The sequence below is a fragment of the Macaca fascicularis genome, chromosome 6 (genome assembly GCF_037993035.2).
Source record: "Macaca fascicularis isolate 582-1 chromosome 6, T2T-MFA8v1.1".
In the NCBI taxonomy this organism is placed as follows: Eukaryota; Metazoa; Chordata; class Mammalia; order Primates; family Cercopithecidae; genus Macaca; species Macaca fascicularis.
In genome coordinates this window covers 121,753,039-121,777,492 of record NC_088380.1, presented here as the reverse complement: position 1 = coordinate 121,777,492, position 24,454 = coordinate 121,753,039, and the positions used below count along the sequence as shown (strand labels likewise).

Genomic DNA, 24,454 nt, shown 5'->3' with positions numbered 1-24,454 from the left:
TTATAGTATTCTCTGATGGTAGTTTGTATTTCTGTGGGGTCGGTGGTGATATTCCCTTTATCATTTTTTATTACGTCTATTTGATTCTTCTCTCTTTTCTTCTTTATTAGTCTTGCTAGTGGTCTATCAATTTTGTTGATCTTTTCAAAAAACCAATTCATGGATTCATTGATTTTTTGGAGGGTTTTTTATGTCTCTATCTCCTTCAGTTCTGCTCTGATCTTAGTTATTACTTGCCTTCTGCTAGCTTTTGAATGTGTTTGCTCTTGCTTCTCTAGTTCTTTTAATTGTGATGTTAGGGTGTCAATTTTAGATCTTTCCAGCTTTCTCTTGTGGGCATTTAGTGCTATAAATTTCCCTCTACACACTGCTTTAAATGTGTCCCAGAGATTCTGGTATGTTGTATCTTTGTTCTCCTTGGTTTCAAAGAACATCTTTATTTCTGTCTTCATTTTGTTATGTACCCAGTAGTCATTCAGGAGCAGGTTATTCAGTTTCCATGTAGTTGAGCGGTATTAATTGAGTTTCTTAGTCCTGAGTTCTAGTTTGATTGCACTGTGGTCTGAGAGACAGTTTGTTATAATTTCTGTTCTTGTACATTTGCTGAGGAGTGCTTTACTTCCAATTATGTGGTCAATTTTGGAATAAGTGTGATGTGGTGCTGAGAAGAATGTATATTCTGTTGATTTGGGGTGGAGAGTTCTGTAGATATCTATTAGGTCTGCTTGCTGCAGAGCTGAGTTCAATTCCTGGATATCCTTGTTTACTTTCTGTCTCGTTGATCTGTCTAATGTTGACAGTGGGGTGTTGAAGTCTCCCATTATTATTGTATGGGAGTCTAAGTCTCTTTGTAAGTCTCTAAGGACTTGCTTTATGAATCTGGGTGCTCCTGTATTGGGTGCATATATATTTAGGATAGTTAGCTCTTCCTGTTGAATTGATCCCTTTACCATTATGTAATGGCCTTCTTTGTCTCTTTTGATCTTTGATGGTTTAAAGTCTGTTTTATCAGAGACTAGTATTGCATCCCCTGCTTTTTTTTGTTCTCCATTTGCTTGGTAGATCTTCCTCCATCCCTTGATTTTGAGCCTATGTATGTCTCTGCATGTGAGATGGGTCTCCTGAATACAGGAGACTGATGGGTCTTGACTGTATCCAGTTTGCCAGTCTGTGCCTTTTAAGTGGAGCATTTAGTCCATTTACATTTAAGGATAATATTGTTATGTGTGACCTTGATCCTGCCATTATGATATTAACTGGTTATTTTGCTCGTTAGTTGATACAATTTCTTCCTAGCCTTGATGGTCTTTACATTTTGGCATGTTTTTGCAATGGCTGGTACCTGTTGTTCCTTTCCATGTTTAGTGCTTCCTTCAGGGTCTCTTGTAAGGCAGGCCTGGTGGTGACAAAATCTCTAAGCATTTGCTTATCTGTAAAGGATTTTATTTCTCCTTCACTTATGAAACTTAGTTTGGCTGGATATGAAATTCTGGGTTTAAAATTCTTTTCTTTAAGAATGTTGAATATTGGCCCCCACTCTCTTCTGGCTTGTAGAGTTTCTGCCGAGAGACCTGCTGTTAGTCTGATGGGCTTCCCTTTGTGGGTAACCTGACCTTTCTCTCTGGCTGCCCTTAAGATTTCTTCCTTCATTTCAACTTTGGTGAATCTGGCAATTATGTGTCTTGGAGTTGCTGTTCTCGAGGAGTATCTTTGTGGCGTTCTCTGTATTTCCTGGATTTGAATGTTGGCCTGCCCTACTAGGTTGGGGAAGTTCTCCTGGATGATATCCTGAAGAGTGTTTTCCAACTTGGTTCCATTTTCTCCCTCACTTTCAGGCACCCCAATCAGACGTAGATTTGGTCTTTTTACATAACCCCATACTTCTTGCAGGCTTTGTCCATTTCTTTTTCTTCTTTTTTCTTTAGATTTCTCTTATTGCTTCATTTCATTCATTTGATCCTCAATCGCTGATACTCTTTCTTCCAGTTGATTGAGTCGGTTACTGAAGCTTGTGCATTTGTCACGTATTTCTCGTGTCATGGTTTTCATCTCTGTCCATTCGTTTATGGCCTTCTCTGCATTAATTATTCTGGTTATCAATTCTTCCACTCTTTTTTCAAGATTTTTAGTTTCTTTGCACTGGGTACATAATTCCTCCTTTAGCTCTGAGAAGTCTGATGGACTGAAGCCTTCTTCTCTCATCTCGTCAAAGTCATTCTCCATCCAGCTTTGATCCGTTGCTGGCGATGAGCTGCGTTCCTTTGGAGGGGGAGATGCGCTCTTATTTTTTGAATTTCCAGCTTTTCTGCCCTGCTTTTTCTCCATCTTTGTGGTTTTATCTGCCTCTGGTCTTTGATGATGGTGACGTACTGATGGGGTTTTGGTGTGGGTGTCCTTCCTGTTTGTTAGTTTTCCTTCTAACAGTCAGGACCCTCAGCTGTAGGTCTGTTGGAGATTGCCTGAGGTCCACTCCAGACCCTGTTTGCCTGGGTGTCAGCAGCAGAGGCTGCAGAAGATAGAATACTGCTGAGCAGCGAGTGTACCTGTCTGATTCTTGCTTTGGAAGCTTCCTCTCAGGGGTGTACTCCACCCTGTGAGGTGTGGGGTGTCGGTGGGCCCCTAGTGGAGGATGTCTCCCAGTTAGGCTACTCAGGGGTCAGGGACCCACTTGAGCAGGCAGTCGGTCCGTTCTCAGATCTCAACCTCCATGTTGGGAGATCCACTGCTCTCTTCAAAGCTGTCAGACAGAGTCGCTTGCATTGTGCAGAGGTTTCTGCTGCTTTTTGTTGTTGTTGTTGTTGTTGTTGTTGTTTAGCTGTGCCCTGTCCCCAGAGGTGGAGTCTACAGAGACTGGCAGGCCTCCTTGAACTGCTGTGAGCTCCACCCAGTTCGATCTTCCCAGGGCTTTGTTTACCTACTTAAGCCTCAGCAATGGCGGGCGCCCCTCCCCCAGCCTTGCTGCTGCTTTGCGATTAGATCGCAGACTGCTGTGCTAGCAATGAGGAAGGCTCCGTGGGCGTGGGACCCTCCCAGCCAGGTGTGGGATATAATCTCCTGGTGTGCCCCTTTGCTTAAAGCGCAGTATTGGGGTGGGAGTTACCCGATTTTCCAGGTGTTGTGTGTCTCAGTTCCCCTGGCTAGGAAAAGGGATTCCCTTCCCCCTTCTGCTTCCCAGCTGAGGCGATGACTCGCCCTGCTTCAGCTCTGGCTGGTCGGGCTGCAACAGCTGACCAGCCCCGATTGTCCGGCACTCCCCAGTGAGATGAACCCAATACCTCAGTTGATAATGCAGAAATCACCTGTCTTCTGTGTCGCTCGCGCTGGGAGCTGGAGACTGGAGCTGTTCCTATTCGGCCATCTTGCTCCGCCCCTGGGCTTTGCCTTTCTCTGATGACTCCCTGATTAGCTTGATAACTAACCTCCTGAATTCTTTTTCAGGTAAATCAGGTACATTTTTGGTTTGGATCCATTGCTGATGAGCTAGTGTGATTTTGGGGGGATATTAAAGAGTCATATTAGCAGAGATGTTTTGCCATATTACCAGAGTTGTTTTTCTGGTTCCTCCTAATTTGGGTAGGCTTTGTCAGAGGGAAAGTCTAGAACTGAAGGCTGTTCAGATTCTTTTGTCCCATGAGGTATTCCCTTAATGTAGTACTCTTCCCCTTTTCCTGTGGATGTGGCTTCCTGTGAGCTGAGCTGCAGTGATTGTTATCTCTCTTCCAGGTCTAGCCATGCAGCAAGTCTACCCAGCTCCAGGCTGGTACTTGGGGTTGTCTTCACAGAGTCCTGCAATGTGAACTGTCAATAGATCTCTCAGACATGGATGCCAGCACATTATTTGGATGTCTCCTGGGTCCTGCAGGAGCAGTCTATTTTCTTCAGAGGTTCTATGGGTCCTCTCTGGATTTCTGGTTTGTTCTTACAGTCATTCTGGAGCTAAAATTCACTGTGAGAGCCTCTGCATGCTGCTCTGAGTCGGAACTGCAATCTAGTCCTACCGTCTCATCTGCCATCTATTTTCACTGCAATTATTTGAGATGAAATTTTATGTAAGTCATAGGAGATTGCAAACTGGGTAATGACTGTTGAATGTTTAATACTCATAGTATTTATGGAAGATAATAATGCTTCTTCTAGGCTTATAAATTTATAATAGCATAATGTAAGTTATCCATTACATGTTGCTAGTCTATACAGCATGTATCTGGAATGTGCTTCCCTTCAGTATTCTATGATATTATAGATATCATAGAATCAATGAAGTATGATTCTATCATATTGGGGGAGAGAGAAGGTGCAGAGAGGGGAATCAATGAAGATACTTGACTGCATTAAAAACAAATGTTTTTCCCTCCAATTCTTTTCATTTTGTAATGCTCCATCTCATTTTATGTTTCACTATTGTCTGAAGAGAGGGCAAAAATCATCAACTGAGGAAACAATTGAAAAAAATTCTTACGGGGAATTTTTTTATTTCAAAAATTGATTTCCTTACTAACCAACTGTAGGTAATTTAGCAACCTGGGCTTAAACTTCAGGAGACCTAAAGCCATTAATCTTTTCCCCTTAAACACAGTACAAAAAGAGTCTCAATACTAGATGACCCAGAGGAAAGGGATTATATTACCCAAACCTGCAAGTATTATCATACTTTTCAGTCATTGAGACAGTTCTTTTTTTTTTTTTGTATTTTTTAAGTTAAGCCATCATATTAGAAAAACAATTTAAAACAGAATAAAAGTAGTATTGCCTAGAAGATCTCGCAGAACTGACCCTTCTTCCATTCCCCCACTTCTCTCCAGAGGCAACACCTGTGAGCAGTTTCTTTTCTAGAAATTGACCTGCAGGTACAATCTCATATGTGTGACTATGTTCCTACACACATACTTATATACAATGTTAGCCTAAAGACCAACTGACTCCACAGAAATTCAAATGTCTTTCATTTGATACAGTCTGACATTTTTCTATTCCAAATATCTATTATAGGTTATTAGGAAAAGAGACCAAGTTAATAATCATTGTCATATTTTGAAAAAGGGCTAAGGAGTGACTTGGCAAAATGACTTATAATGTCATAAAAATAATTAAACAATAATAGCTGAAAGGTCATAGAACAAGAGTTTTATGTTTTAATTCTGCTCCTCTTTTGTTGCCACAGCATGAGAGAATCTTTGGACTTTGAGCCTTGGCAGAGTTGGACTGCTACAGAAACCACCACAGTCTGGCATGAATTAAGTCCCACTGCAGAGGTGAACTGGAGCCAAGATTTCAACCTCCAAATGATTACTGCTGGGGGAAAAAGGCTCTGGGCCATGCTGACAATGAATATCAGCTGCTCTGGGTAACTGGGACTGTTTCTACTCCTCTCCCCACAGCCAAAAAAGCCAAATTGTGGTTCTTATAGTACTGACTGGATTATTTGTGTTACATTGCTTCCCCACTGTCTTCACATCATAGAACATGTAGAAAAAAATTACTGCATTTGTAGGGCACCCACAGTAAACCCAGGAGGCAACTTATAGGCAGAATTCACCTAGCTCTAGTTGAATCATGTCCCAGTTCCTCTCAAGGGCTGAAGGTATGTCTTAGTACATAGAATTCATTCCAGGTAATGGAATTTGTAATTTGTAAATATTTGCTACTTATCACACGGTCTGTAGACCAACTTTATTGTAGCAGCACATCATCTGGGGCATTTTAGAAAAGCTGACACTCAGGCCCCACGTGAGACCTATCTGTGCTGCCCAGGCTGGAGTGCAGTGGCTGTTTATAGGCATGATCATAGTGTAATAAAGCCTTGAACTCCTGGGCTCAAGCGCTTCTCCTGCCTCAGCCTCCTGAGTAGCTGGGACTACAGGTGCAAGCCACTGTGCCAAGCTAGCATCTATATTTTAACAAGTCCCCAAATGAGTCGTATGTACATTAAAATTTAAGAAGTGTTGGTCTACAGGGTAATGTCTGCCTCCGTGGCATGCTTTAAAAGACCCTTGGAGATCTATGCCCTGCCTACTCTTCCAGCCTCATCTTTGGTAACTGCCTCTCTCCAACCCAATGATAGTAAAGTATCTAACACCTGAAGGCACTGTACTCTCTACCCTACTGCCTTTGCACAGGTGGTTCTTAGCCTAGAATTAATTCTCTTTACCTGCCCTTTTGAACTCTTACTTATCATTCAACTCTCAATTTAAAAGTCAAGCTTCACCTGCCCCAGGAGATCTAGGCAGAAGGAGCGGGCAGCCCATTATAAAGCCTGCCTTCCTCTTGCTTCCTAGTTCTGACTGTGTGCCTTTATTACAATACTTACCACATTGTACCGTAATTCTGTTTGTTCTCTATTTTCCCAAGCAGTCTGTGAGCTCTTGGTGTCAGTATCTTTGATTTACTCATTTTTTAATTTCTAGGAGGTAAACACAGTACATGGTAGATACGCAATTCATGCTTCTTGGAGAAATCAGATAATCTTGTTGGCCATTTCTGCTGGAAAATTACTTCCTCTTAAAAACAATAATGTATAAAATATTTATAAGTCATTTCAAAATAATTCTGTTTGTACTCCTCTGATTTGTGGCCAGTTTCACAAAATGCAGAAGAGCATATAAATCCATTTCTTATCACTCAGTCCAGATATAAAATCAAGGTCCATCTTTTCAAGATTTAATGTAATTTAATGGTCATTTATATAATAAAGTGATAGCAATGAGACACTAAACCATGTCAAAATAAGTTATGGAAGAAAACATCTTCTGATATGAACACTGTCTAATAAATCGTTGTTCAGTGCTTTTTACCCACCAAAAATGTAGATACTGGGCAGTTGTAGATATTGGTCAGTTACTGTCTTTTTTTTTTTTTTTTTTTTTTAGATACTAAGAAGTTCTTCCTAATTCCTAGCTAGTCTATGTCCACTTTAAAGATCATGTTCTTGGCCAGGCATGGTGGCTCATGCCTGTAACCCAACACTTTGGGAGGCTGCAGCAGGCAGATCACCTGAGGTCAGGAGTTCAAGACTAGGCTGACCAACATGGAGAAACCCCGTCTCTACTAAAAATACAAAAAAATTAACTGGGCATGGTGGCACATGCCTGTAATCCCAGCTACTCAGGAGGCTGAGGCAGGAGAATCACCTGATCCCAGGATGCAGAGGTTACGGTGAGCCGAGATCGTGCCATTGCACTCCAGCCTGGGCAACGAGAGCGAAACTCCGTCTGAAGAAAAAAAAAATCATGTTCTTGCATTGTATCCTTTTTATTTTTTTGGACACAGGTACAGGGTCTTGCTCTGTTGCCCCAAGTTGGAGTGCAATGGCATGATCATAGCTCACTGTAACCTCAAACTCCTGGGCTCAAGTACCCCTCCTGGCTTAGCTTTCTCAGTCGTGGAGTATCCTTTTTCTTCCCCAAGCATTGTAAACTTACCCCCCCAGACTCCACTTTTTAAATCCTGGTCTGGACACTAGGGCCTTTTCATTGTGTTAGGGAGACTCAGAAAAGGAAAATGTTATAAAAGACCAGTTTTCCCTGATGGCTAAACAATTAGTGGTGTAATTTACCAAAGAATTGCAGCCTGTGAGACGCAAGGTGCTGAATAAAGCCAAGCAAATAGTTTCTTTACTCTTCTTAGCTTAGGAAAGTAGATATGAAGGGAAGGATGTTAACTGTCTCAGAATATGTTGTGGGCATTTGCCTTTGACAGATGGACCTCCTAGGATGAAGGAAGGGGAAGTGGTGCTGACAGCAAGCAGGAGAAGAGGACCCAACAGCTGGCTGCTCTTCATCCCTCACAGAATGGCACGGAAAGAGAGCAAATAATTTCAAAATATCTGGAAAAACATTTAGACAGCACAGACAATTTATTTGGAACCTCCATATCAGGAAATTGCTTCTCTAATGCAGTGACTTACTACTGAAAAGAAAGAAAAAATCTCTCATGTTTGCCAAATTCACTTTGCACAGTGCCTCAAACTTAGACCTAGTGGTCTAATGAGAATGTGGCTCATTAAATTTCTCACAGGGAGGGAAGGGACCCAGGAAGTGTCCCCCAGATCTGGTTCACAGCCTAAGGGAAAAACGCCTATGCCTTACTATCAAAGGGTATAAGAAAATAGCATTAATCTCCATTGTCCTGATTAATCACTCCTAAAGGTATAAACATGAAATTCAGGCCCGTTACCACCCTCCTAGGAGTGCCAGCATATTTTACAGTCCACAAAATCCTGCGCAAATCTCCCTTCCCTGTTCACACCTCAGAGACACAAGAGTAAGCCAAGTTTTTTGAACCATGATTTTGCTATTCATATATATCGAAGCGCTTTCATGTTCTCACAAAACTTGAGGCCCTGAAAGTAAGATTTATGCCCTGCCAGGAAAACTGGGTTTAATGTAGTCCCACTACTGCTATTGAGTAAACTCTTCAGAAGAGCCATCAAGTCTTAAGAAATCAGACATAGCAGAGCCCCTACAGAACTAAAACACATTTCCCCCTAACCAGGATTCACCTGCACTTCAGGCTGAGACTTTTTTCCTAGGGCTCAATACCCACCTCCTGCCTGGTGAGGTATCTTTCCTCCCAAGCGCCCTCAACACCTTTTACACATCTGCCATGATATGTAACTTCTTGTACTGAAATTGTCTAATGATATATTTGTCTCTCCCCAATTACACCACACTGTCCTTGAGCAGGAAACAGAATCTTTTTCGGTTTTATTAGGTTGGTGCAAAAGTAATTGCGGTTGTGCACTGCAATTACCTTTGCGCCAACGTAATAGTTTCCCAGTGCTTACAATACATAGTAGGTGCTAGTTAATATTTGTTGAATTGAATGGAATTGAATTCATCTGAGCCAGTTTCCTGCCCAGCCTGGAATGGCACTGGGACAGGTGTCATACAAGGCTCCACACCCAGCTATGGTGCCATTCTGGTGACCTTTAGTAAGCCATTCCCTATGGCAGATATCATTACTGTACAACCCAGGAATCATAAAAGCTGCCACCTGGATCAGTAGAAACAATAAAAACATATATCCCTTTCTATAAAGTACCCTAAGCTCTTCAGAGGAGAGAAGGATGTGTTTGGTTCAAGGTTTTTACGAAGAAGATGGTATATTAGCCAGCCCAGTAGAATCTCACAAATAGGACAGGACTTTACTACATGGCATATACTTTTTTAAAAAAATAAACTTTTTCATTTAGAAAAGTTTTAGATTTCCAGAAAAATTGCAAATATAGTACAGCGAGTTCCCAACTGTTCTGCACCAGTTTCCCTTTCATTGACATCTTACATTAGCATGGTTCATTTGCCACAATTAATGAGCCAATACTGATGCATTATGATTAACTATATTCAGATTTCCTTAGGTTTTACCTGGTGTCCTTTTTCTGTTCCAGGATCCCATCCAGGATACTATGTTACAAATAATTCTCATGTCTCTTCTTGGTGGTGACACTTTCACGGGTTTTCCTTGTTCTTGATGACTGTGACAGTTTTAAGGAGTGCTGGTCAGGTATTTTGTAGGATGCCCCTCAATTGGGATTTGTTTGAAGCTTTTCTTATATTAGACTACATTATGGGTTTAAGGGAGGAAGATTACGGAAGTAAAAGTCCTGGAGAACTGACCTTGGAGTCATGAGCCAGAGGCTCTCCTGGGCGTTTGATAGTGAGCTGAGATGAAGGAAGGACCAACCAAAAGCAACAAGCCTCTGGCATGGAAGACAGAACAACCTGGGTAGCTGATGCAGTGGAAGACATCACCTAAGGGATTTTATTATCTTTTGTGAGTAATGAAAGACTGGCATGTGGAATAACAAGATTGAAATATGACCACAATCAAAGGCACCTGAGCAAAGAAACACACCCAGGCCCTTCTGAGTGGTTGAGCCTTGAAAAGTAAAGGCAGATAGTGGACAGTTTTTAAATATGAGACAAGAGTAGTGGGTGGTGGCTAGGACCATGGAGTCACCTGGCTCTGCCACCTTCCCTCCTAATGACTTTGAGTAGGTCACTCCACCATTTGTGCCTCAGGGTGATTATCTCTAAAAGGCAAATACAACAGTACCTTGCAAAGTTTTGTGAGGATTAAGTAGGATGATATCAGTAAGCACTTAAAATGGTGCCTTGCCTATAATGAGTGCTTAAAAAATATTAGCTGTTATTATTAAATTAAGATGTGAGCAGAGCTCACTGGAGAGTCATCCTAAAGTTAAGACCCAAAGGCTCAGAGGCTTTTAAATAAATTAGCTGGGGGAAAAATAGATTTCTCGAAAAAATTCAGGAAATTTCCCTTTAAAAATCAAAAAGACTTAGTTACAACCCCCACACACCTGCTGGCAGGTGTAGCCAATCACAGCAGGAGAGGGCAGATGCCTGGAGTTTCTCAGGAGCATGGCTCAGACCTCCTCATGTCTTATCCCACACGATTTAAATTTAGAATCCTATTCAGAGGACAATTAACCAAAACTAAGTATATTGTACTGTCTAGGGTCATGAACTAGAACAAAGCCAACTTGGCCTTTATTGGAACAGTGAACTTGGGACTCCAGCTCTTGAACCAGCCAGCAAATGACCTGTTAACTCAAGCAAGTTTCGACTTGCACCCTCATCTCAGAGCTCTGGTAAGGATTAGAACAACTCAAGTATCCTTACAGAATGACTTGTAATCTGCAAAGTGCTTTTAATTGAGAAGTATGATTTGTTATGCGTTTCGTTATGCTCTTTACCCAGGTCTTTCATCTCTGAAGAAGATGATGGGAAACGTGATTTCTCCTCTTCATACTCCTTTTCTCATTTATTCTGCGGGTGTTATATTATAGGTGGTACAAGTGAATAATAACAATAGAGGATTCATTGAGCCTTTAGTCTGTGTTGGCTACAATTCTAAGCTCTTTACATATATTAACTCATTTAATCCTTGTAACAGGTCTCTGAGTCAATACTGTTATCGGGTCCATTTTTACAGATGAGTAAACTGAGGTATAGAGAAATGAGTTGCTAAAAGTCTCATAGCTATAACATGGCTATATTAGTTGTGACTAGGCTTGGTTGTATGAAAACTCAAATAACATGGTTTAATCAATTAATCAAGTTATAGTTTAATTGTCTCTGGAGTAAATGAAGATAGAAGGTAGGTGGTCAACAGTTGGAATGGAAGCTCCACCATCCTTAGATTCAGGCTCCTCCCTCTTTCCTCTCCAGCCATTTTAGTGAATGACTTCTATCCTCAGGTTCTCCTCAGTAGTCCAAGATGGTGGTTGGATGTCAGGTATCAGAACGGTATATCAGTTAGAAGGAAAGGAAAGAGAGGGCAATATGGCTCTCCAAGAAGCTGGACATAAAAACTTCCATTGATACCTCATTGGTCAACCCTTTCTGCAAAGAAAGCTGCAAAACGGCTTTTCTTTTTTTTTTTAAGTTGGGCACATTTCTCAAAGTTCTGTTACAAAGAAGGAGGAAACGTAAATATTGAACCCATGTACCATAAAATACAGTTTCTTGGACTATAACTGTGGTGTTGGTTGGCAGGTGAAGACATAACTGTGTCACTGTATTTATTTCCCACTAGGAATAGTCATTTAGAAAATATAAATAAGGTGGTGCACATAATTTTAAAAATTAGAACCTTAGTAAAGCTTCCAGGTTTCCCTTAAGCACAATAGATTTATAATTAAGAAAATTCTTTAACTTCATAGTATTTAAATGGTTATTTGAGACTCTTAAATTTAAGAGTAAAGCAAAGGCAAAGGGGTGTTTGAGTAAAATTATTTTTCTCCTTATTTTTATTCTGAAATTTTAATTTGAAGCTTTTCTCCCCACAAGGCATTATTCTCAGGTTTCTCTTTCAAAATATTCAGTACTAAAGCTTTCATTTGTCTTCTAAATAAAACAAGGGAAAACAACATTTGAATTAGATGGTTAGATAGTTTTTAGTTGGATTATAGTATACCAGATTGTGGCTAACACTTTTGACCTCAGTTTCTCCCATTGTAAAGTAAGTATATTTATTCATTTGTTCATTTATTCGTTGAGTAAATACTTTTTGGACTCAATATGTGTTAGATATTAATACTTTATATTTGATAGTCATTTTTGTTTCATTGTTAACCAAAAAATGGGATAATATGTAACAAATTATTTACAGCTTGTTACTCTTACTCAATGAGTAGTTTTACAGTTAAATAAAAAGTGTTTCTTTTCATAAGAGTAAACCAAATTTGTCTTAAGAGAATACTGAAAAAGAAAGGTAAAATTCCATTTGGAATCACATGAAATTCAAATAGTTCAAATAAGTACGTATCACACTGAGTATTTTATATTATAAATCTTTAAAGATAAGCATATTGGAAGGAAAACGTCAACAGTTTTCCTTTTCAAGAGTAAACAAATGCCTTGTGAAACACAAAGTTCTCCCCTAGCAAGTTGGTGAAATGCTAAAATAGATATATTTGCAGAAAATATGCTTATCACTTATATTAATGTATCCATATTGTTTCTCTAAGGGAATATTTATAAATATTGCTACTGCATTCCAGAAATGTGTTGAGAAGAAAATCATAGTAGAAGATTCTTCTGCAACGGAAAATATAATAAAAATATTTTCCCTGATAGCATTCAAAACCATGCATGTCACAGTAAATGAAGAGGTATAAATTCAGAAAAAGAGCCTCAGGCTGTGGCTGGGCTGTTGTGGGTTATATTTGGTCTGTTATTAATTCTGATTACCTTCTGACCCTAGACAAGCCTTTCAAACTATTGAGCTCTTCATCTTTGTTTGCCAGAGTGCACAGCCAGCAGAGCTGTGGGAGGAACTTCAGAACACCTAGGAGCTGCAGAGCACCAGTCAGAGATGTGCTTAAATGTTGTGGGCATTGGGGAAAGGAGCCACAAAAGTGGTTTGAGTCCTTAAGAGTATATTCACTTCAAATCACAAAAGACACAGAAGCCTCCATTTCAAATATGGATTCAGAAAAGAAGTTAATGAAGAAAAGCAGAGTCCATGAGAAGGGAAGCATCAAGAACACCAAGACTTGGAAAAAGATAGCTCTCTAGGAGAAGAATATGGTAGTTATTTTTTTTTTAGGCAGAAAATCAGTTAACAAATACAATTCTCAACATACTTTCCCCTTTGTGGCCTTGATTTTACTCAGAAAAAGGTGATTTAAAAACAAATGACCAGGCGCAGTGCCTCACACCTGTAATCCCAGCACTTTGGGAAGCTGAGGTGGGGGGATCACAAGGTCAGGAGTTTGAGACCAACCTGACCAACATGGTGAAACCCTGTCTCTACTAAAAATACAAAAATTAGCCGGGAGTGGTGGCAGCCATCTGTAATCCCAGCTACTCAGGAGGCTGAGGCAGGAGAACTGCTTGAACCCGGGAGGCAGAGGTTGCAGTGAGCCAAGATCATGCCACTGCACTCCAGCCTGGGTGACACAGTGAGACTCCATCTCAAATAAATAAATAAATGAATAAATAAACAAACAAACAAATCACAGCTCCCCTCCTTGCATTGGCTGATCAGTGTGTAATTTAGGGACAGATGAAAAGATGCCGGCCTCTCTGCCAAGAACTTGTCCTTCCTACTCCTCAAAGTCAATGTTATTTGTGTGTGTGTGTGTGTGTGTGTGTGTGTGTGTATAGATGTGTGTATATGTGTGATGTGTATAGACTCCTTTCTTAGCACCTTTTTTCTACTTTGTGAATCTCTTCCCAGATATTTTCCTCTTTTTGGTAGAGCTAGAACAACAGTGCTCAAGCTCTACCAAATACTCAGTTTAATCAATAAGTCAGTAGCATATATTGGTGTTATTAACATTTTAAATTTCAATTTAATGGAGATAAGAGCTGTGCCTTTTATTGAGGAACCCTGGCACAGCAAGACGATTTTTAAAATATGTGTTAGTGGCAAAATAGAAAAATGGACCTGATTTATCATTTTGCTAGAGCCAATGAACTCCATGTTTGATCATCAGACAGTAGCCAACCCTATACTAATTACTACCTCCTAATATACCCTATCTCCTCACTCAGTGCCCCTAAAAGTAATACTCGAACTGAATCTGAGATGCTATAAAGTATCCCTCTTCCTCTCTCTAGCTTGCCTCCCTCTATACCCACAAAATAAGCAATCTTCTAAAATAAATAAAGAACAACAGGATGATAGCTCTTAGGGTCAGCCTAATAAGAAACTTCATTTATTTCTGGTTTCGAACATTTCAAAGCAGCAACCAGGAACCTTCAGGATGGTAAAAAACGTTGATGCTTAGCTATGAGGCATTAGGCAGGAGGAGTAATACAAAGTGGATCTTTGCCCCAGGATGATTACTGAGGTATGACTAGAAGGTTCTTCATCCTCTCAAAGAGCAAACTTTTATGGCAGTAACACAACCAGGCATGATGAGAGAAGCAGATCAAAGAAACTAAAGACAGAGAAAGTGATTAAATTATTTATGATGATACAGCTGTATTGATCAGAGGTAGATTTCTCTTTCATCCCTACCTTCCTTGTACCTATAGAAGCTGTCATCACCCTAACAATTTTTCACCTAATGTGAAAGTGTGGGGGTTGATGGAGAGAGAAGTGGGGAGAGGGAGTGGGTGAATAGCTAGTCAGGACCTTAGTTAAGAGAACACTGGTTATCCAATATAGTTCTACCATATCTAATGACAAACAAGCTGATGATCTCCACATATCTCATTTCCTAGGAGAGAAATGGTGTATCATTTCGCTGTGTACCCTGCAGGGAAATAAAGGTTCTGCCCTACCTACCAAGATCATATTGCCTTAGCATCAAAAAGCCCAATACGAAATAAAAGCTTTCAAAACACAGCATGGTATTAAAAGGACATTTATATTTTAAAAGTCTTGTTTGTTTACTGTTGAATCTCCATTGCCTGACACTGCCAGGCACACAGTAGGTGGTCACTTATATTTAATGGACTATTTAATGAATGAATACTACTGGCATATTGGGATTCCATAGATGTAGTTGAGATTCAGGCACAGAGGACCATGAAGCCATGTACTCAACAGCCTGACTTAGGAGGCCACTGGCTCCTGTGATAGCCTGGGCTGGCCATCCTAGGCTTCTTCCTGGGCAAAGTCTTGCTTGCTAGAGAAATATCATCCCCTGCGAATGAGGATGGACTTAGGATATGTGCACACTGTTCTAATTCTACCATTTGAGCAACTCTAAGACAAAGAGTGATCCATTGTTGTGACACAAACAATCCCAAAGTATTTTGTTGCTCTCTTTGGGCCAAAGATTGTGTGTAATAAATTTCTTTTTTTTTTTTTTTTTTTTTTTTTTTTGAGACGGAGTCTCGCTCTGTCGCCCAGGCTGGAGTGCAGTAGCCTAATCTCAGCTCACTGCAAGCTCCGCCTCCCGGATTCACGCCATTCTCCTGCCTCAGCCTCCCGAGTAGCTGGGACTACAGGCACCCGCCACCTCGCCCAGCTAGTTTTTTGTATTTTTTTAGTAGTGACGGGGTTTCACCGTGTTAGCCAGAATGGTCTCGATCTCCTGACCTCGTGATCCGCCCGTCTCGGCCTCCCAAAGTGCTGGGATTACAGGCTTGAGCCACCGCGCCCGGCCTGTGTGTAATAAATTTCTGGAGAAAACACACTGTTAAGGCTGGGCATGGAGGCTCATGCCTGTGATCCCAGCACTTTGGGAGGCCAAGGCTGGAGGAACCAAGGCTCCTGTTTGAGCCCAGGAGTTCAAGACTGGCCTAAGCAACACAGTGAGACCCTTATGTCTACAAAAAAAAAGGAAAACTAGCTGGGTGTGGAGGCATGCACCTGTAGTCCCAGCTACTCAGGAAGCTGAGGTGGGAGGACGGCTTGAGCCCAGGAAGTGGAGGTTGCAGTGAGCTATTACTGCACCACTGCACTCAACCTGGGCAATAGAGCAAGACCTTGTCACAAAAAAAAAAAAAAAAAAAAAAAAAGAGAGAGAGAGAGCAATAATCAACTTTAACTGACGTTTGTAGAATACTTCACCCAACAACAGCAGAATATACACTCTTTTTAAGCACACATGGAATATCATCCAAAATAGGTAATATTCTAGGCCATGGGTTAGTAAATTAGAGCCCAAGGATCAGCTGCCTAGTTTTTTTTTTAAACCATTTTTAAGTGTTCAATTGAGTGGCATTAATTATATTCAAAATGTTGTGCAAACGTTACCACTATCTATACCCAAAACTTTTTCGTCACTCCTAATGTAAACTCTATCCATTAAACAATCCATTCCAGACTCTCTCCAGCCCCTCTACTTTCTGTCTCTATGAGTTTATCTATTCTAGATATTTCATATAAGTGGAACTATACAATATTTATCCTTTTATTTCTGGCTTATTTCACTTAGCATAATGTTTTCAATGTTCATATTGTAGCATATGTTAAAACTTCATTACATGTTATGGCTGAAAAATATTCCATTATATGTATATATATTTTGTTTATCCATCTATTGACAGACACTTTAGTTGTTTCTACCTTTTGATTATTGTGAAAAATGCAGCAATGAATTACAAGTATCTGTTTGAGTCCCTGTTATCAAGTTGTTTGTGTATATAACTAGGAGTGGAATTGCTGAGTCATATGGTAATTCAAAATTCTAAGAATTCTAAGAGGGTTCCAATTTCTCCCTATTGTCATTAATACTTGTTATTCTCTCTGTTTTTGATTCTAGCCATTCTAGTGAGTATGAGGTAGTATCTTATTGTGGTTTTGATTTGCATTTTCCTAATGACTAATAACGTCGAGCATCTTTTCATGTGCTTATTCAGCTGCCTATTTTCATATATAAATGTTTATTGAAACATGTCCACATTCATTTCTGTACCTATTGTCAATAGTTCCTTTCATCCTGAAACAGCAGAGTTGAGTAGTGATATAGTTTGGATATATGTCCCCTCCTGTTAAAATTTGATCCCCAGTGTTGGAGATGAGGTCTAGTTGGAGCTATTTTGGTAATGGAGATGGATCCTTCATGAATATCTTGGTGCTGTCCTCGTGGTAATGAGTTAAGTTCTTCCTCTATTAGTTCTCATGAGAACGGACTGTTAAAATGAGCATGACATCCCTCTCCTTTCTTTCTTGCTCCCTCTTGCCATGTGACATGCCAGCTTCCCTTCACCTTCTGCCATAAGTGAAATCTTCTTGAAGCCTTACTGGAAGCATATGCTGGCACGATGCTTCCTGTAAAGTCTGCAGAACCATGAACCAAATAAACCTCTTTTCCTTATAAATTATCTAGCCCCAGGTGATCTTTTGTAGCAACACAGACTAAGACAAGTAGTAACAGAAATTATATGGCTTCAAGTCTACAATGTTCATTAATATCTTACCCTTTAAGAAAAAGTTGCTGACTTCCACATTAGACCATTGAAAAGCTGAATATATTTAAAAACATTAAAATCATTCAAAGGATGATCTTTGCTCAAAACAGAATTGGATTAGAAATCAATTCTAATTCAAAAATCAATTCTAATAACAAAAATAGAAAATCTAAACGATTTGGAAATTTGAAATAATTTGGAAATTAAACAACACATTTGTAAATAACCCATGGGTCAAAGAAAAAAATCACAATAGGAAATTTTAAAAATATTTCTAACTTAATTTAAAAACATATCAAAAGTCATGGAATATAGCAAACCAATCAGTACTTAATGGTGAAAGAATGAATGCTTTTTCCCCAAGACTGGGAATAAGGCAAGGATGCCCACACTTGCTGCATGCATTCAATGGAGGTTCTACTGGAGGTTCTAACCAGAGCAATAAGGCAAGAAAAATAAAGGCATACAGATTGGAAAGGAAGAAATAAAATTGTCTTTAATTACAGATGATATTATAAGGAATCTGAAAATAAAATCTGGAATTGATAAGTGAATTTTGCCCCATTGTAAAACACAACCTTATGCAAAAATCAGTTGTGTTTCTATATAACAGTAATTAACAATCCAAAAAATGACATTAAGAAGTCAATTTTATTCACAATAATATTAAAAGGAGTACCTTGCAATATGTAATACAATAAGTACAATATCTGAACACTAAAAGTGATAGAACATTGCTGGAAAAAATTAAAGAAAATCTCAATAAATGAATATTCTAATATTGTAAAACCAGATTATGAGATGGTTTTACAAATCCATAATTTAATAAAAATAACTAAGCAGTACACTGACAATTAGTGAATTTTATGGTATATAAATTGTACCTCAATAAAGCTTATTCAAAAAATAAGATTTTTTTTTAAATGACGTTTTTGAGTACAGTATCAGTCAAATTTTAGGTTTACGTTTTTGAAATAAAAAACTAAGAAAATGTGAGATTTTATTAAAAGTAAGATATTTTAGGTTTCTTCAGTCTCTACCTCTTAAAAAGCTGAACATTCATCATCATAGATTTTTAAATTCAAAACCTTCAAAAATACAATTTATGTGTCACCATTAAAAAGAAAACTTGGATTGTGTATTTTGTTGATGTTATTTGTTAAAGCTATTATGTATTATGCTGGTTACCATCAGAAGGAGAAAATAGAATGTTGTGAATCTCTATAAGTTATACTTATTTCAATAATTGGCATGGCAATAGAGCAGTTGAAGAATTTTCTCCATTTGATGAAAGTTGGCAATTAGCATATTTTCCACAGCAAGGGACCCTTTAATATTGCTGGTCTTCTCAGTGTGAAAAATTCACACATCACATAATCCCTCTATTAAATAGCTTCCTCTTAGGTAGGGAAGTCCCCTGTGAAGCAGCACCTGTCATGTTAATTTTATACTTATTTTTAGAGAAATATGAATTAACATTTTTCTTAATTTTGGTTCTTTTAGGGAATGAAGTTTTAAATTTGCATGATTTTAATCTTTTTTTTTTTTTAGAAGAAAGGGAAATAATAAAGCAACTTTTGACATAGGTACTTTTGTACCTATTGATAGTCTGACCCTCTGTCTTTGAAGTGCATGCATAGAATTTCAGAAGAAATTTAAATGTTGTCTTCATTTTTGTATGCCTATCTTCTTTGAAAGATCTTTAATGCTCCAGAGTGCTCTTCACACAATGACAATAAAGAGTGGTAAATACCACCAGGTATTGGAGTAAATAAATGCTCAGGACCCAACTTACATTTTCTAAAACTCTTGCCCCCACCACTTTCTTGGTCTTGAGTAGGAATCTAGGCAACTGATAAGGATATTTTGCCTGGAATATTTTCTAGTAGCAAGTGATCAGGTGGACAGCCCTTTTTTAACAGCAGTTTTTTCAGGGAGGATAATGGCAGCTAATGCTGCCAGATGGCAAAGGGATCCTCAGATCAGAGATCTTAGGGTTAAGAACAGGAAGGGGTTAGAGACCATTTAGTCAAAAGCAGTCATTTTATTGAAGAGAAAACTGAAACTCTGGAAGTTGAATGGACTCACTCAAGGTTAGTAGAAACTAACAACTTTCTACCTGGTATCTGTCCCCTCTTCTTCCTTACGAACAAATCCTTGATTTTGTTTAGAGTGGCAATGTTCCCAGAACAAAATAATCACCTCCCCAGCCTTCCTTGGAGCTAGGGGTGCATATTACCCATTTCTCACAAAGGTGTTAGTGGAGGTCACTGGATGGGGTTGGGGGAAGCTTTCTAAGGGGTAACAAATGCCTTGTGTGCTCTTTTGTCTCCCTCCTGCTTGTAATGCAGACATAAGATTTGTTGTTCAGCTCGAACACTGTGGTTTTTAATCAGGTGCCAGAATCCATTCTGGGTGTGAAAAAATGTTCACATTTAGAGCAATATCTCTTTCTGGTAATCCATCAAGTGTTGCTAACAGTAGGCAAGGACCCATTTATGGATGCTACACACCTTAATTGAATTCTACTAGTTTTCCTGTGGATGCAAAGAGTATACACGAAGTTCCACAGAACTTAAGAGGGACAAGAAGCTTCCAGCTGTATATCCAAGAAGGATTATGATTGTGTCTTGCCTCCTACAGAGCCCTAACTGTGAACATCAGCATGTTAACTTTTGCTGCTTGTTCTAAGAGGTTTTCAGCACCAGCTCGTAAAGGAAAGTAACACACTGAAGAAGCAAAGTTCTGGTAGAACAACAGTTACAGAGCAACACTGTTGGAGCTTTACGAAGAGGTGTGTTGAAAAAAGAAATGTGTATACTTCTGGATTTCTGGACCAGAGTGGAGACGTTAGAAAATGAGAAAAGGAAGAGGCAAAGAAGAAATATCCCCATGTCTCTTTAAGCCTGCAAAACTCTTATACACTTACCTGTAAAATAGGTCATTTCGACACACCTGCCCACTGTTGCTGAGTGCAACGCAGACTCTGCCAACTTGCTTAAGGAAAGTGGTTTCACAAACCTTGTAGTAGATCTTATTCGTGTCTAATCTAATTATTGCTGGCAGCGTTTTTCTTTTCTTTTTAAAGAAAAAAAAATCAAGCCTTTAATCGCAAAGACTGCCTAGAGCAGAGTGATAGACTGGGACTGACTTTGTTCAGCCAAGTTTTCTTTTGAAGAGAAGCAAAGATATGGTACGGTCTGAGGCCATTTCGGCTGCAGCCTCCTAGGGAAGCTGCTGTTATAAAAAGAAGTACAGAAATATAAGAAGCATGCACTGAACGCTTTAACTCAACCAACGAAACAAATAATTTAAAAAGTGGGCTTGTGGTAACTAAGGGTGAGAGTGTCCAGGAACCTGGCTGACAATTTTTTTTCCTTTTCTTTCCTCTTCTTCTTCTTTCTTCTTTTTATTCTTTTTTCTTTTCTTTTCTTTTTTGTTATTGTTAAGGGAAAGCTGAGTATCAAAAGGATATGGAGACACAATTGGCCTTACACACTTAAGTGTTTAAAATACAGTCCCTGTATTTGTTCTCATCTCAGAAGCGCGGGGCTTGGTCTTTATTACCTATTGGATTTCAGGAAGGCTGACTTGAGATGCGCCGTTGCCATTTCCTGGCCTTCACTTATGTATTTATTTATTTTCCGGCGCTGGCAGTCAGCCCCTTTGTTGCGCCTCCTCTGCATTTATTTCTGCCTGCCCTCGCACCTCCAGACAGTGCGATGGGGCTTTTTTCCAGATCTTCGCGCCGAGAGCCCGGGACGGCCAACCTCCAGGCATGCGATGAAGGCCGGGGAGTGTCGACCTGGGGCCGCGCTGGGCACCCGCTTTGTGTGCGCGTTTATTTGTCTCCGCTGCGGTCCGACCGCGGCCGCGACCCCCGAGGAGGCGGGGCCTCCGCGCGCCCGGCTCCGCCTGGTGAGGGTTTCACGGCCGCCACCGCTGCCGCCGCCCTCGTTTGTTCCGTTAGATCGCGCAGCCCCGATCGGTGCACCCAGATCCTAGCAAGCCGGGCGAGACTGCCCAGGAGCCCTCGATGGCTTTCATTCCACCCAAGCCCGCTTCTTACTTTCCCCGGCGCTTTCTCACTTTTCCCGGTTAACAGCTTATGGGCGGGGAGCTCGGCAAAACTCAGACTAAAAACAGAAAAAGAGAAAAGACAATTTCGATATACCCGCGTCGGTCCTCCAGAGTTTGTGAAGGGGCGTAAACATGTCGGAGTCTGGGGAGATGAGTGAATTTGGCTACATCATGGAATTGCTAGCTAAAGGCAAGGTAAGTGATGGGACGCGGGGCGCCGCGGCCTGGGCCGCGGACTCCGGCACTACCTGGCCTGCCACTGTGGGCGTCCGTGTTCATTCCAGCGCCTGGGAAGGGCGGGAGGCTGGAATCCAGGGGCTGCGCTCGCAGCCCGGGTGTCCCAGCAGCTGCGGAATGCAAAGTAGCCGCCTTTTCTTTATTGCGTGGCATCTCTGAAATAAGCCAAGAGGGGACTTTCGGGCGCTTTGGGGGCCAGCTGGGCAGCAGTAGGGGCTCCCGGACGCCGAAGGGCGAGAGCCCAGCGTCAGAAGATGGAAAGGAGGGCGGGGCGTTGGCCAAGGGGGCGCTCCCCCACGCAACCAGGGCTCCCCAAGCGTGGTGACTTCGAGTGGGTGACCTCGCCTGTCTGGGCGCGGAGCGTGGAGGGAGGGTCCGCCCAGCGAGTGAATAGGCTCAGAGTGTGGGATCGGGGTCAGCCCGCAGTCAGAGCGTGTGGCCGGTAAATAGGGACAGCACCTTCGTTCGCCCTGCCCTGGCCTTTTCAGGCCTCCTTCCAGGTCGTTAGCTTCTGCTGCTCCAGGCCGGGAATATTTAAAGCAGCCTTCTTTTGGTAGGGAGGGGAAGATGCTGGAGGAGCGGGATTTCAGCCCCTCACCTGTCCTGGAGCCTTTAGGAACCCAGGCTGGCGCCGTCGGTGGCGCCCGCGACCACGCCCTCAGCCGGCGGGGTGGTGCCGGGCCTGAGCCAGTGCGGGAGGGTGGGCTCCGCGCTGCGTCCCAGAAATTGCCGGCAGAAGCTCCTAAGTGGTTTGCAGGCGGAACGTGTCGGGAAATACGGAGGCTGCACAGAGCACTGCCCTCCGGGACTCGCAGGCGGAGAGAAGGCGGGAAAGGGCGTCAGCGTTTGCTCTCTGCGCCTGGAGCTTCGAGAAGAGGTGATGGCACAAAGGAGCAATCGACTCCCTGCGCACGGTTAACAGAAAGGAGGATGATTCTGTAGCTCTGATGTGAGCACCTGAAACCCTGCAGTCCCACACCCCACTAACTCCAACGCCGCCTATATAGCATATGGAGTAGTTTTAGCTTCATGCCGGACAGTCCTACGGCCCCAGGGCTGGTGAGCTGGTTTAATGCACTCTCAGCCTAAAAAGTCCCAAATGAACCCTACGCCTCTCTGAATTCTCTTGTTCTACAGGCACTGAATACGTTCATCAGAAACAGAATATTCATTAACATTTCGAAAGTGGAGCTGTGTCTTGGGCCTCCCCTACCATTTACAACCCCGGGTCAGAAGTACCAATGGAGAACCCTCGTTCCACTTTTCTTCCAAGCCCAGGCTCCGTCCTGTACCTCAAGGGGCATTCAGCACACACTGACCAGTGTATCCGAGCTCTTTGTCGCCCCAGCAGCAGCCCCTTGACCACCCTTCGGGCCTAGGGTGCATATTGCGGCCCACCCCTCCCTCTCACCGTGGGGAGAGAAATCCCCGAGAAAGAGCTGGCTCTGAGCAAAGAGGCAGGCAGCCAGAGGAGGGCCAGAACCAGGGCCTCTAAAGAGCGAGAGGTGCAGCAGGGCCCCGACTGCCCAGGTCTAGGAGAATGCCTAACAGGGACATCGATTTGGGAATGATGAGGGGCTGGGGGGCAGGGAGGAAAAATGCCTTTGGTTGAACAAAATAAATGGACTACTCTTGATAGGGTGGAGAATAAGATGATAGGTGAATTTTGTCCTATGGTGCTCAGACATTCTTCAAAGTAAGCCAGAATTGTATTAGTTGGCTATGCTTTCCTTCAATGACAGACAAATCCTGAAATTCTGAGAGAATAATTTCGGGGTGGGACCCAGGGATTTGCATGTTAAGAACAGCCCAGGTGACCATGAAGCCGACTGATGGATGTCCCATGAACACGAAATGGGGAAGTAGGGCAGAACCATTAAAACTGCTTATAATCAAGTCAGGTAAACAAAAACAAAACCCTCTCAGAATAGCAATGGGTTCATCACAGTATGTTCACTATAATGAAAAACACTAACTTTCTGGCTTCATTCACTGGATTTCTCTGCTCTCTCTCTCTGCCTCTGTCTTCACTAGGCTTCAGCAATGGGCCTGCAGCAAACACATGAGCATTCCAGGTTGACTTCTAAAGGTGGAAAGGCCCAGCGGGTGTCCCTTTGAAATCTCTGAGGTTTGAAAGCAGTCTCTCCCAAGAAGAACTTAGGACAGTTCCTCTGTCTGTTTTGTGGGGGTTGGAGGGGGAGAGTTGTTCAGGAGTAGCCAGCTTATTTCCTACCCATGCTCCTCAGGCTCAAATCCTGCCCCACCCTGCAGCCCCAGTCCTAGCCCATTTAAGACCCCTGTTTTGTGTGTGGTTATACAGGATTTGAACACTGAATATTAACCATGGAATAGCAGACTGTTAAGACTGACTTGCTTTATTTTCCTCTGCGGAGTTAGGTTTCACTTTGCAGTTGGGGTTTGTAATGTAACGAATAATGGGAAACTGGTCTAGTTATGGGAGTTAAAGGAGAGCAGAGGCCTGTAGTTGGCCTGCCCCCCCCCCCCCCCCCGCCCCACCATCCCTCAAAGTTGAGACCACTGAGTTGACCATCCTCTTAATTTCTCTCACTTTTCCCCCAGATTTGTTTCATCCTGTACTGGACTTCTCAAACTGTACATAATTAAAAATACATAGCTTTACATTTTTACAAACTTAATACCTGAATATATGCTTGTTGTCAAATACCCAAACTTCACAGAAAGTTTTACAGAGTAAAAAGTGGAAGTTCATGCCCACATCCAATCTCATTCCTTCCCCAGTGGCAGCAGTTTGTGTGTCTATTTCAAATTAAATTAGCATA

The 24,454-nt window shown here is 41.5% G+C and overlaps 1 protein-coding gene and 1 long non-coding RNA gene across 6 annotated transcripts in view; both read left to right on the top strand.

Annotated features, from left to right (window-relative positions):
- Positions 1-246: 246 nt before the first annotated feature.
- On the top strand, positions 247-12,204 carry LOC123574017 (uncharacterized). The gene is made up of 5 exons (XR_012414020.1): positions 247-4,049; positions 5,162-5,344; positions 7,696-9,771; positions 10,477-10,609; positions 10,719-12,204. It is a non-coding gene; the product is annotated as an uncharacterized lncRNA (long non-coding RNA).
- Positions 12,205-21,292: 9,088 nt separating this feature from the next.
- Positions 21,293-24,454, top strand: part of TRIM36 (tripartite motif containing 36) — a 56,993-nt gene continuing 53,831 nt past the window's right edge. For 3 of the 5 annotated variants that reach the window (XM_065546650.2, XM_065546649.2, XM_065546648.2), the window contains exon 1: positions 21,416-21,611. In XM_065546650.2, the coding sequence (XP_065402722.1) occupies positions 21,549-21,611 (63 nt within the window). In that variant the 5' untranslated portion in view covers positions 21,416-21,548. Of the gene's footprint in view, positions 21,612-24,454 lie in introns of all 5 variants that reach the window. The other 2 variants (XM_005557537.4, XM_045394114.1) reach the window with 1 other exon arrangement.